The 12199-nt window shown below is 42.8% G+C and overlaps 1 protein-coding gene across 1 annotated transcript in view; it reads left to right on the top strand.

Moving 5' to 3' along the window:
- The window catches only part of LOC122123729 (ATP-binding cassette sub-family A member 17-like), a 63496-nt gene that overhangs the window by 10323 nt on the left and 40974 nt on the right, over positions 1-12199 (top strand). Inside the window, exons 6-11 of the mRNA XM_042698147.1 lie at positions 2089-2205; positions 4807-4924; positions 7058-7231; positions 9727-9899; positions 10795-10938; positions 11646-11775. Of these exons, the coding sequence (XP_042554081.1) occupies positions 2089-2205; positions 4807-4924; positions 7058-7231; positions 9727-9899; positions 10795-10938; positions 11646-11775 (856 nt within the window). The remainder of the gene's footprint in view (positions 1-2088; positions 2206-4806; positions 4925-7057; positions 7232-9726; positions 9900-10794; positions 10939-11645; positions 11776-12199) is intronic.

Here is a 12199-nt window from a genome sequence, read left to right as displayed (position 1 = left end):
TAGAGTTTGATGATGCTCAGTTGCTCCTGAAATAATCAGTGTTGGCACTCTTCTACTAACCTACTCTCTCCTATTACTTCTTACTTTCTACCCTTTAAAATAAAATCTTCAGTCTTTTTTTTTGTTGTTGTTGTTTTTTGTTTGCTTCTCAGACAGGGTCTTTTTGTGTTTCCCAGGTTGGCCTAGAACTTGAAATGTTGCTCAGACTGGCCTTAAACTTGGCATCCTCCTACCTTATCTTCCAAGTGCTGGGATTATAGCCACTCACCACCATGCCTAGCTGAAATATTCTCTTGTACTTTCTTTTCTTTAATTATTGGTTCTCATAACTATGTTTCTTTTGGTAGTATAGAAGTTTGAACTCAGGCTCTTGTTCTACCTCTTAAGCCATAGCATCTAGCCCTGCTTTTGGCTGGTTATTTTGGAGGTAGAGTCTTGCAAACTTTTTTTTTTTTTGGTCAGGTGTGGGGCCTGACCTCTGGGCCTGGGCTCTGTCCCTCAGCTCTTCAGCTCAAGGCTAGCGCTCTACCACTTGAGCACAGCGCTACTTCCGGCTTTTTTCTTTTTGCTTATGTGGTGCTGAGGAATTGAACCCAGGGCCTCTGGCATGCAAGGCAAGCGCTCTACCACTGAGCCACCTTCCCAGCCCCACCTTGCAAACTTTTATGCCAGGGCTTTGAACCATAATCCTCTGGTGACCAGTATTCCTTTTAGTTCTGATTTAGACAAAGTTTGACCTTCCCTGTATGTTCACTACTTCAGCAACAAACTGGTAAAGAGAGCCAGGGCACCAACTTTTTGTATTTTGGTCATTGGATTGGTCATGTTTCTTCTCCTCTCTTTATTTTATTTTTTTATTTTTTTGCCGGTTGTGGACCTCAACTCTCAGCCTAGGCGCTCTCAGCTCTTCAGCTCAAGGCAAGCGCTCTACCGCTTGAGCTACAGCGCCACTTCTGGCTTTTTCTGTTTATGTGGTGCTGAGGAATTGAACCCAGGGCCTCATGCATGCAAGGCAAGCACTCTACCACTGAGCCACCTTCTCCTCTCTTTAAATAAGCAAAGGTTGGGGGCGGGAGAGATGGGAAGGGGTGAGAAGGGGAAACAAAGGAGGAAGCAACAATGCTTGATAAGAAATGTACTCATTACCTTGGTCTGTAATTGTAACCCCTCTGTACGGCATTTCCACAATAAAAAATGAGCAAAGGTTAAAGAACACTTTTTAAAAACTTCAACTGCCAACTGGGTGCTAGTGGCTCACACCCTTAATCCTACTACTCAGGAGACTATCTGAAGATTGCCATTCACAGACAGTCTAGGCAAAAAAGTCTATGAGACCCTTTATCTTCAATTTAACCTGCAAAAAGCTGGAAGTAGAGCTATGACTCAGTCTTGAACAGGAAAACCTAAAACTAAAGGGCACATCTGAACCTTGAGTTAAAGCCCCCAGGACTATACTGGCACCAAAAAATAAAAAAATAAATACTTCCCTGCTAATAGAATTTGTTTTATTTGTTTATTTATTTATGCCGGTCCTGAGGCTTGAACTCAGAGCCTGGGCTCTGTCCCTGAGCCTCTCTGTGCTCAAGGCTTAGCACTCTACCACTTGAGCCACAGTGTCCTTCTGGCCTTTTCTGTTTATTTGGTACTGAGGAATTGAACCCAGGGCTTCATGCATGCTAGGCAAGCACTCTACCACAAAGCCACATTCCCAGCTTGCCAGTAGAATTTAAAAGTAGGATATATAAGGAATTTATACTTTATCCTCAACACAGTAGGACCCATTGATTTATAGGAGGCATCAGTAAATGAAATTAGCAGTATACTTGCCATTTCAAAAAGAGAATAATTTTAATACAATGCCTACTGTACCATAACCGTACCAGATAGCTACAACTCACTGGTTTTTACTCCTTTTTTCCCAGCCCATTCAGTCTCTTGTCAGTTCCCACTAACTGCCTCTCCCCAATATAAGCCTGCCCAACGCTTCATCCCATGCTGATGGGTTTTTAGTAACAGACTGACAAGCTGGACCAGATAGGATAAACTCTAGACTGTAATAGATGGTTCTTTTGCTTTTTTTTTTTTTAGGACTATATGTGTATGATGGGATTGGACAGCTGGCTACACTGGGTTGCTTGGTTCATCATGTTCTTTATTTCTGTCCTCATTGCTGTTTCTGTTATGACCGTTCTCTTCTGCACAGAGGTACATATCTCTTGTTCTTTGGGATGTGCTTACCTATGAAAGGTGAGAAAGAAATCTGGTATGTTGTGGGTGATACAATTTTTATTGTTTTTTATTTTATTTTTTTTGCTGGTCATGGGGCTTCAACTCAGGGCCTGGGTGCTGTCCCTGAGTTGCTTTGGCTCAAGGCTAGCACTCTACCACTAGAGCCATAGCCCCACTTCCGGCTTTTTCTGTTTATGTGGTACTGAGGAATAGAACCCAGGGCTTCATGCATGCTAAGCAAGCGTTCTACCACTGAGCCACATTCCTAGCCCGTTGATACAATTTTTTTTTTTTTTTTTACAATTTTTTGTTTTTGTCGGTTATGGGGGCTGAACTCTGGGCCTGGGCACTGTCTCTTAGCTCTTCAATTCAAGGCTAGAGCTCTACCACTTGAGCCACAGCGTCACTTCCAGCTTTTTTCTGCTTATGTGGTGCTGAGGAATGAAACCCAGGGCCTCATGCATGCTAGGCAAGCACTCTACCACTGAGCCACCTTCCCAGCCCTTACAATTTTTTAATGTCTACTCAATCTTGTTTGTTGGTTTTCTGTTAGATAAGACATAATTCCTGCTTTTTTGAAAGTAGTTATACAAAGGAGTTTCACTTCAAGTCAAATTATGATTACAATGCTTCTTGATCGGTGTCACTCACCCCTTTCTATTTGTTTTCCCCATCCTTTCTAGTCCTATCCATACCCTCAAGTTAGGCAGTTCCATTTTTACCTCTGTATTGAATATAATGACTGTTCGTACATCCTTCCTCTATTTATCAACCTCATTTCTCTCTCTCTTTTTTTTTGGTTGGTCATGAGGCTTGAACTCTGGGCCTGGGCGTTGTCCCTGGGCTCTTCAGCTCAAGGCAAGCGTTCTACCTCTTGAGCCACAGCACCACTTCCAGTTTTCTAGTGGTTTATTGGAGATGAGAGTCTCATGGACTTTCCTGTCCGGGCTGGCTTTGAACCACGATCCTCAGATCTCAGCCTCCTGGGTGACTAGGATTACAGGCGTGAGCCACCTGCACTGGCAACCTCCTTTCTCTTATCCTCCTATTCCTTGCCCCCCCCCCAAAAAAAAACATGTTTCAATTTTCTTGTATTTTTTTTTAACTAGTCCTAGGACTTGACCTCAGGATGTGGGTGCTGTCTCTGAGCTCTTCATCTCAAGGCTAGCACTCTACCACTTAAGCCATAGCTCTACTTCTAGCTTTTTGGTGGTTAATTGAAGACAAGAGTCTCACAGACCTTTCTGCCTGGTCTACTTTTGAACCATTATTTTCAGATCTCAGCCTTCTGAGATTTACAGGCATATAAATCTAGAATTACAGGCATGAGCCACCAACAAATGACTTTTCATTTGTTAAAATACAGTTATTAGCTAGGTAATGTTGGCTCACATCTGTAATCCTATCTGGGAGAGTGAGATCTGAGGATTGCATTTTGAAGCCAGCTGAGGCAGAAAAGTTCCTATGAGATGCTTACTTCCTATTAACCACTTAGAAACAGGAAGTGGAGCTGTGGCTCAAGGTGGTAGAGTGCTAGCCTTGAGCAAAAAGAGCTTAGGGTCAGCGCCCAGGCTCTGAGTTCAAACCCTACAATGACAAAAAAAAAAAAGATACAGTTACCGATGACAGTTTGGAAAGCCTCATGTTGATACTTGCTTGTGTTTGCTGAAAGATATAAGAGGTGACTCAAGTTGTAGAGTGCTTACTTAGTTTGCTGAGACCTTAAGTTCAAACCCCAATATTACAGGGGAATAAAGGAAGATACAAGACACTATAGCTGGGCGCCGGTGGCTCACGCCTGTAATCCTAGCTACTCAGGAGGCTGAGATCTAAGAATTGCAGTTCAAAACCAGCCTGGGCAGGAAAGTCTGTGAGACTCTTATCTCCAATAAAAACCACTAGAAAACTGGAAGTGGCGCTGTGGCTCAAGTGGTAGAGCTCTTGCCTTGAGTTGAAGAGCTGAAGGACAGCGCCCAGGCCCAGAGTTCAAGCCCAACGACTGACCAAAAAAAAAAAAAAAGAAATACCAAATTTATATATCAGTGATAATGACAGTTGTTAAAAGAAGGAAAACATTCACATTGTATAAAACATTAGATTCAGCTGGGTGCTGGTAGCTCCTGCTTGTAATCCTAGCTACTCAGGAGGCTGAGATGAGGATCACGGTTCAAAGTCAGCCTGGGCAGGAAAATCCACGAGACTCTTATCTCCATTAGACCTCTAGAAAACCAGAAGTGGCACTGTAGCTCACATGGTAGTGTGCTCGCCTTGAGCTGAAAAGCCGAGGGACAGCACCCAAGCCCAAAGTTCGAGCCCCAGGACAAACAAAACAAACAAACAAAAAAAATTAGATTCACACTCATGCTTTTTACAAAAAAAGACTCATGCACTAACAGTAATTTGTAAATGACAGTAGATTCTGAATTACATGTCTGCATTAAAATATGCCTACACATACTTTTTAGCTTAAGATAATCTTGAATATTAAAAAATATTTTTCTACAATGTTGATTGATGCTTTATGCTTTTTCCACATTCTCTCCATGTAAAGACTGTATATCTGTGATTGTTTTGTAGATGAACAACATGGCTGTGTTCAAGAACAGCGACCCTAGTTTGATATTTGTTTTTCTAACATGTTTTGCCATTGCCACAATTTTCTTCGCATTCATGATAAGCACGTTCTTTGAAAAAGGTAAGTACTAATATAAGTTTCTCTCAGTGGGTGCTTGTGACTTCTTTTTCTGGAAGCATTGCCATTCCCATTGCCTATACCATTAAGTAGTATTCTTCCAGAACAAAGTTTTCAGTTTTATGGTTACATCCCCATTATAGGCTTGTTTGAACACTTCATTTAACTGTACTATAATTTCAAGTGGAAGTAAATGATAAGTTTCAATTCAGTGAAAATGGAAAGATAAGATATCCAAAGCAGAGTGGTGCCTGTGGCTCAAGTGGTAGAACATGCAGATAACTTTCTAGATTATATGTGTGTGTGTGTGTGTGTGTGTGTGTGTGTGTGTGTGTTTGTGTGTGTGTGTGTGTGTGTGTGTGTGTGTGTGTGTGTGTGTGTGTGTGTGTAGTAAAGATACTGTACAGAGGGGTTGTAGTTACATGAGTAAGGTAATGAGTACATATCCAGTCCAGCATTTTTACCCCCTCCTTTGTTTTTCCCCTTCCATCTCTTCCCTTTCCACCTCCCCAACTCCTCCCTCTGCCCCCCAAGTTGTAAAGTTCATTTTCAACATAGTGTCTTGTACATCTCATTGTTAATGGGAACTTCCTAGATCTTGATTATGAAGTTGGGGCACAAGAAAAGGATGGCTTCTAAGACACCGTAATAAGAAAGGATTTCTAGTGGAGTTGGGAATGTGGCTTAGTAGTATAATGCTTGCCTAGCATGTATAACCCCTGGGTTTGATTCCTCAGTACCACATACACAGAAAAAGCCATAAGTGGTACTATGGTAGAATGCTAGCCTTGAGCAAAAGAAGCTCAGGGACAGTGCCCAGGCCCTGAGTTCAAGCCCCAGGACTGGCAAAAAGAAAAAGGAGTTCTGGTGCCTCAGATTCCTGTTCAAACACTTCTTCTCATAACACTCTGGGTGTCCACTCTGCTCAACCAGCGACAAAAGCCTGTGGTACACACACAAACCATCACACAATGAGTATAGACCCAGGGAAGGGGACATGAGAGGACTCCACTGTAGGTCAGTGACGGCCCTCTGAGAGGACTCCATGGCACTCCTCTTTGTGTCCCCTTCCAGACTTGCAAACTTCTCTTCTTCACATTCAGCCCTTAGATTTTCTTTTCTTTCTCTTCTCTCTTTCTTTTTTTTTTTTTTGGTCGGTCATGTGGCCTGAACTCAGCTCTTCAGCTCAAAGCTAGCGCTCTACCACTGAGCCACAGCACCATTTCCAACCTTTTCTGCTTATGTGGTGCTAAGGAATCGAACCCAGGGCCTCGTGCATGTAAGGCAAGCACTCTGCCACTGAGCCACCTTCCCAGCCCCAGTCCTTAGATTTTCAACTTTTTTTTTTTTGTCGGTTGTGGGGCCTGAACTCTGGGTCTGGGCGCTGTCCCTCAGCTCTTCAGCTCAAGGCTAGCGTTCTACCACTGGAGCCACAGCGCCACTTCCGGCTGTTTATGTGGTACTGAGGAATCGAACCCAGGACCTCATGCTTGCAAGGCATGCACTCTACTGCTGAGCTACCTTCCCAGCCCCAGATTTTCAACTCTTATTCTCTTAACTTTCTGAAGTCAAACATATGCATTTCACTTGTGTTCAGCTGCAAAACTTTGGCTGGATAGATCTCCTGTCCTAATCTGGAGCCATTGTGCATACAGTGTGGTAAACCTTTAATCCATTACTATGATTTACTAGCTCCATGACACTGAGGAGACTTAGTTAATATGACTATGTTTCTATTTCCTTCTCTGAAAAACAGGGAGGTTGTGCAGACTGAATAAAATGATACATTGAAAGCTCTTGCTGTAGTGCCAAGCTGGGCTTAAAGATGCAATGCAAGTCACCACTCATTTTTGAAAAGAGTTTTTGTTGTAGGAGACACTAGTACAGTTTTAGAGAGCAAGTTTTACACAAATATGAATATATGTAAGGGTCCTTTCATTTATTAAGTGCTGCAAATATTCCGCGTCTTTTAATAGTGATGAGTTCCAGTATAAGAGGTTTCTTAAAGAATTGCTTCCCTTTTGAAATGCTGAGACAAGTGCAGAGACACCTTCTTCACCAGAGCTGAGAGAAGGAGCACGTGCCACAGCGCTTCGCACATTGCTAATGAAACTGTTTTTCCTTCTGAACTTACAGCCCACGTTGGAACTGCTATAGGAGGAATCATCTTCTTCTTTACCTACCTCCCCTACCTGTACCTCACTTTTAGCTACCATCAGAGGAGCTATGGCCAGAAGATCAGCTTTTGTCTCTTCTCAAATGTTGCCATGGCAATGGGAATCCGATTCATCTCTATGTTTGAGGCAGAAGGTGAGATTTGTCTTTCTCAAACTGTCTTCAGGTGACCTGGATGCTTTGCTCCAGGTAAGGGTGACCTACTTTTCAATAAACTTAACACACTGATACATTTCATTTACAGTATACTTACAGCTATAGTAGGTTCTGTGTGGGATGCTAAAGTAATACACAATATGGTTCATAGAATAAAATTTATAATTGGGGAGAAAAATGAGAGCATATTAAAGAATTAGTAAATTAGAGCCAAGCATGGTGGTATGTGCTTGTAGAAGGCCAGAGCAGGAAGAACTCTAATGCTAGAGTTGAAGTCTAGCTTGGGCAACACAGTGAGACTCTCACAAAAAATTACTAGGAAAATAAATGCGTATGTTATTAGATAGGCATAAATTATGTAGATGGTATGTTTGCAATATTAAATGACTCATGTTAAATTCCAGGTTTCTAGTTGGTGGCACTGTGTGTAGAAGTTCTAGAAACTAGCAGATTAGACCTAGAAGTAGGTAACGGGGTTCTCCCCCCGCCTCCCGTTCCTGTCTGTCTTTGCTTCCTGTCCACCAGGAGGTGAAGAAGTTCCTACTATATATAATACGTCTGTCATAATCTGCCCAAGGCATGGGGCCAACCACCCTCACAGTGAACTCTCTAAAATCATGAGCAAAAATAAACTTTTATGCCAGGCGCTGGTGACTCAAACCTGTAATCCAAGCTGCTCAGGAGGCTGAGATCTGAGGATCACAGTTTGAAGTCATCCCCAGGCAGGAAAGCCCATTAGACTCTATCTCCAATTAAGCACCAAAAACAAAAGCCAGAAATTGAGCTGTGGCTCAAGTAACAGAGCACTGGCTTTGAGCAAAAAACTCAGGGACAGTGCTGTGACTCTTGAGTTCAAGCCCCAGGATCAGCACAAAATATAAATAAATAAATCTTTCCTCTAAATTGTTATGTCAGATAGGTCTCTCCTCGCAAATGAGAACAACAGATTTATGACTAGAAGCTGAGATAGTATTTTAGAACTTCCAAATAATGTAGTACTTTGTATATATTCTTTATTCTCATTGCCTTGAGTATATCCTTTTTACAGATTTGTATGGGACTGTATTAGTTATCTTTGTGTTATTATAATGAAATATTTGAGATAGTTAATTTATAAATTTTTTTTTGGGTCCAGTCATGGGGCCTGAACTCTGGGCCTGGGCGCTGTCCCTCAGCTCTTCAGCTCAAGGCTAGCGCTCTACCCCTTGAGCCACAGCGCCACTTCTGGTTTTTTTTCTTTTTGCTTATGTGGTGCTGAGGAATCGAACCCAGGGCCTCATGCATGCAAGGCAAGCACTCTACCACTGAGCTACCTTCCCAGCCCCGAGGTAGTTAATTTATAAAGAGAAAATGTTTATTTTGGCACACAGATTTGCAAGTCCCCTTGCCTTGTTTTTGGGAGGAGGTAGGCACATTACGGGAGGTACACGGGTGGAGTAACTGCTTATAGTGTGAACCAGTGAGTAAGAAGGAAGGGATTGAGTCCCATAGTTTCCCCCATTTCCCCTCCATTTTTTTTGTGGGTCCTGGGTCTTGAACTCAGGGCCTGGATGGTGTTCCTGAGCCTCTTTTTGCTCAAGGCTAGTGCTCTACCACTTGAGCGACAGTACCACTTCGGGCTTTTTCTGAATAGTTTATTGATGGTAACAGTCTCACAGACTTTCCTGCCCGGGCTGACTTCTAACCGTGATCTTCAGATCTCAGCCTCCTGAGGAGCTAGGATTACAGGCGTGAGCCACCCAGCACCCAGCTTCCCCTCCATTTTTTTGTGCAAGTGCTATCATTTGAATTTAGGGCCTCACACTGTCCATGGCTGGCTTGCTCATTGCTATCACGTTAGGCATACCTCCAGTTGGGTATTTTGCTGGTTAATTCAAGATGGAGTCTTAACTTTCTGCCTAGGCTAGCTTTGAACTGCAGTCCTCAGGTCTCAGGTGGCCAGATGTTGGGGATACTAAAAACCAAGAGTTCTTGGCCCCAGAGACTGCGGAACTGGAGACAGTGATGAGTGGGCAGATTGACAGTGGAGGACAGGATCTCCTCTGAGCTATCCTGGGGATCCATATACAAAGGGCTGGGCATGTCACCCCAACAAGGAATAGGGGTACACGATCCTTGGGAAGGAGTCACTGCCATAAAGCTGATCGTTAAGGTAAGAATTAGCCAGAACAGATTGGGAGGAGTGGGAAGGTATACCAGTAGCATATGTACAAGTGTAGAGATGTGTATTTAAGGTTATGTCTCATTTCTTACTTTTTGGTGTTGGTAAAAGTACTACCACTTTACAGCAAGCTTTATCTCATAGGAGCAACTTTTTTAAAAATCTCTTCCCTCTTCCTGTACCTTGGGTTGATCTTACAGTGTTACAGATGCAAATAGTATAGTTTTGTTCCTGGCCTAACCCTTTACTATTTGACTGGAAGGTTCTGTGACTTCTTTGCCTTTGATACAGTCCTGTCCTTCCTCTGTGACAGGCACAGGTATACAGTGGTGGAACATAGGCAGTATCACGGGAGAGTTCAGCTTCACTCAAGTGCTGCTGATGCTACTCTTGGACTCACTCTTGTACTGTCTGATAGCCTGGTACATGGAGAACATTTTCCCAGGGAACTTTCAGACCCCCAAGTCCTGGTACTTCTTTGCTTTGGTGAGTTCTAATGCTGCTGTTTTATTAATGGATGTTGCTTTTCATGTTCCTGTGTCTCTCAGTGATTAAAAATCTTAAACCCCAGGAAATTTATCCTGTGTTTATCACAAACCTATCAGCTAATAGAATATGACTGTCAGCTAATGGAGCTAATGGAGCATGATTACCAGCCCTAGTTTCTCTGGTACTTGCTCTATAGCTGATGCAATGAGCTTGAGTGGGGTCCAGTCTCATACAGAATTCCACTTGTAGTGATACAGCCCTCTCCCATTCTTCTCCATTCAGTCGCACTACAGGAGACACCCTGAAGTATTCTAAGACCTCTGTTCCCTACAGGACACCTATAGGGATATAACTTTTCTTGATAACTCCCACAGTTTTCAGAATCAGTTCTCTTCTTGAATGACTTTTTCTTTCGAAGTTGAGTTTCTCATGATTGATTTAGTCCTTCATCAGTGCCTTTGGTAGCCTACCCTGGGCTGATAATCCCAGTGAAATCACAGGCACCTGATGGGGCCCTCTACAGACTCTGCTTCATATCCCTTCTTAGATTGTGGAGAAATGGATAGACTATTAGCTCCAGTATTTCTCCAGGCCCCAGCCACTAGCTCCAGGGATGCTGACTGCTGGGACAGTGGCTTTGGCAGTATATCAGGAACCTGGAGAAGAGGCAGCTCTCCCAGTTCCTTCCTAAGGAGCATGGGTCAGACTGAAATTCAGTTGACTGGCGTTGAGTTTGTAGCCAAGTAGATTCACTTCTCTAGGCCCCATTCAGTATTTGCTGGAACATGTAAACTGCCTTTGGGGTGGGGATACGGATGCCAATTTACCAAAACACTTATTTTCCAGAAGAGTCCACATAAATGATTGATGCTTAGGTTGACTTCCTCTGCAGCCCTCCTACTGGCTTGGGAACCATATTCCAGTGACAAGGCCACTGCTGCACATGGAAGATTCTGAGAAAACTAGGGGAAGTCAGTTCATGCAGGAAGAGCCAACTGATCTGATAAGAGGGATTGAAATCCATCATCTGTACAAGGTATCAGCTCACACACCTCCTTCCAAGAACTTAAGAACAGCCAATGTAAGCATATATTTTTATTCTTGTAAAATATATTCTTATCACAAGGTATCCTTTGTGACTGAGAACTTCAGTCACTTCTGTAATGCTACCCTCAGAGTTAGAGATGTAGCCCTAAATGCCCTATTTCTGGCCATGGAGTTAAATGTCTGCATGGAAAGTTTCATGTGTCTCTTGGAAGGAGTGTCTTCTCATCTCCAGTACCAAACACCTTTGGACTTTCACTGGAATTCAGTCATTTGGTACATTACATTATGATGATGATTATGATTATTGTGATTATTATGATTATTATTATGTGGGTGTACCAAGAGGTTACAATTCCATCAGCCAGGTTATAAGAACAAGGCTTCTTGGTCAATACCACCCCTTCCATCATTTTCCCCCAATCTCCCCCTTCCCATCCCTACCCTCAGGTTACCTAGTTCAGTTTCTTCATAATGTGGTATGTAACTTTTACCTACAATATCAAATTGAAAACCAGATTGTGCTGTTGTCTTGCTGGTGTAAAAACAGAGGCAACTGTTGTTGCACAGGTCATGGCAGAGCCTTGCTCCACATAGAGCACTATGGTGATGAAGGACTCTGGCAACAAGGTGTGAGCTAAGTGCTCTGCTTCCTGGGTGTGGGTGTTACACTGCCATTCATGCCTTGACCTTCCACAGGTGTTTCACAGAGGAAGGAATAAATACATAGCAGTCAGAGATCTGAACATGAATCTGTACAGGGGGCAGATCACCGTGTTGCTGGGACACAACGGAGCTGGAAAATCCACTACCTGCTCCATGCTCACAGGTACCTATCTGTGGTCAGCCCTCCCGAGGAAGCACTGAAGAAAGCGTTAGCAGAGCTAAATTTGGGGGTTCATTTCTCCTGATAGACCTCATTGATACTTTAACGAAACACCATTTGTTGTTTATTTTTACTGTCTATTTAACATCTGATTACTCAGTATACCCCATGCCAGGAAAAGGAAATCTTTGCCTCTCTCAGTCAATCTGCAGAACTCAGTGTCATTCACTATGAGAAGATATTAACAGTAACTAGAAGTTTCTTTCCAGATAAAACTTTCTTATGATTGCTAGGCATTGCTAATCTTTCAAAAAAATTGTCCATAAATGTCTGTAACTTTTGATTGCCCCAGGAATTAGAATAATGCCTGTGAATTATTTGAAAATGATTCTAGTTTCAGAATAATTTTATGTCTAAAGTAATTTTA

This window comes from Dipodomys spectabilis, unplaced genomic scaffold (genome assembly GCF_019054845.1).
Source record: "Dipodomys spectabilis isolate Male_0828 unplaced genomic scaffold, ASM1905484v1 ptg000231l, whole genome shotgun sequence".
In the NCBI taxonomy this organism is placed as follows: Eukaryota; Metazoa; Chordata; class Mammalia; order Rodentia; family Heteromyidae; genus Dipodomys; species Dipodomys spectabilis.
This window is presented reverse-complemented; position numbering and strand designations above follow the sequence as displayed.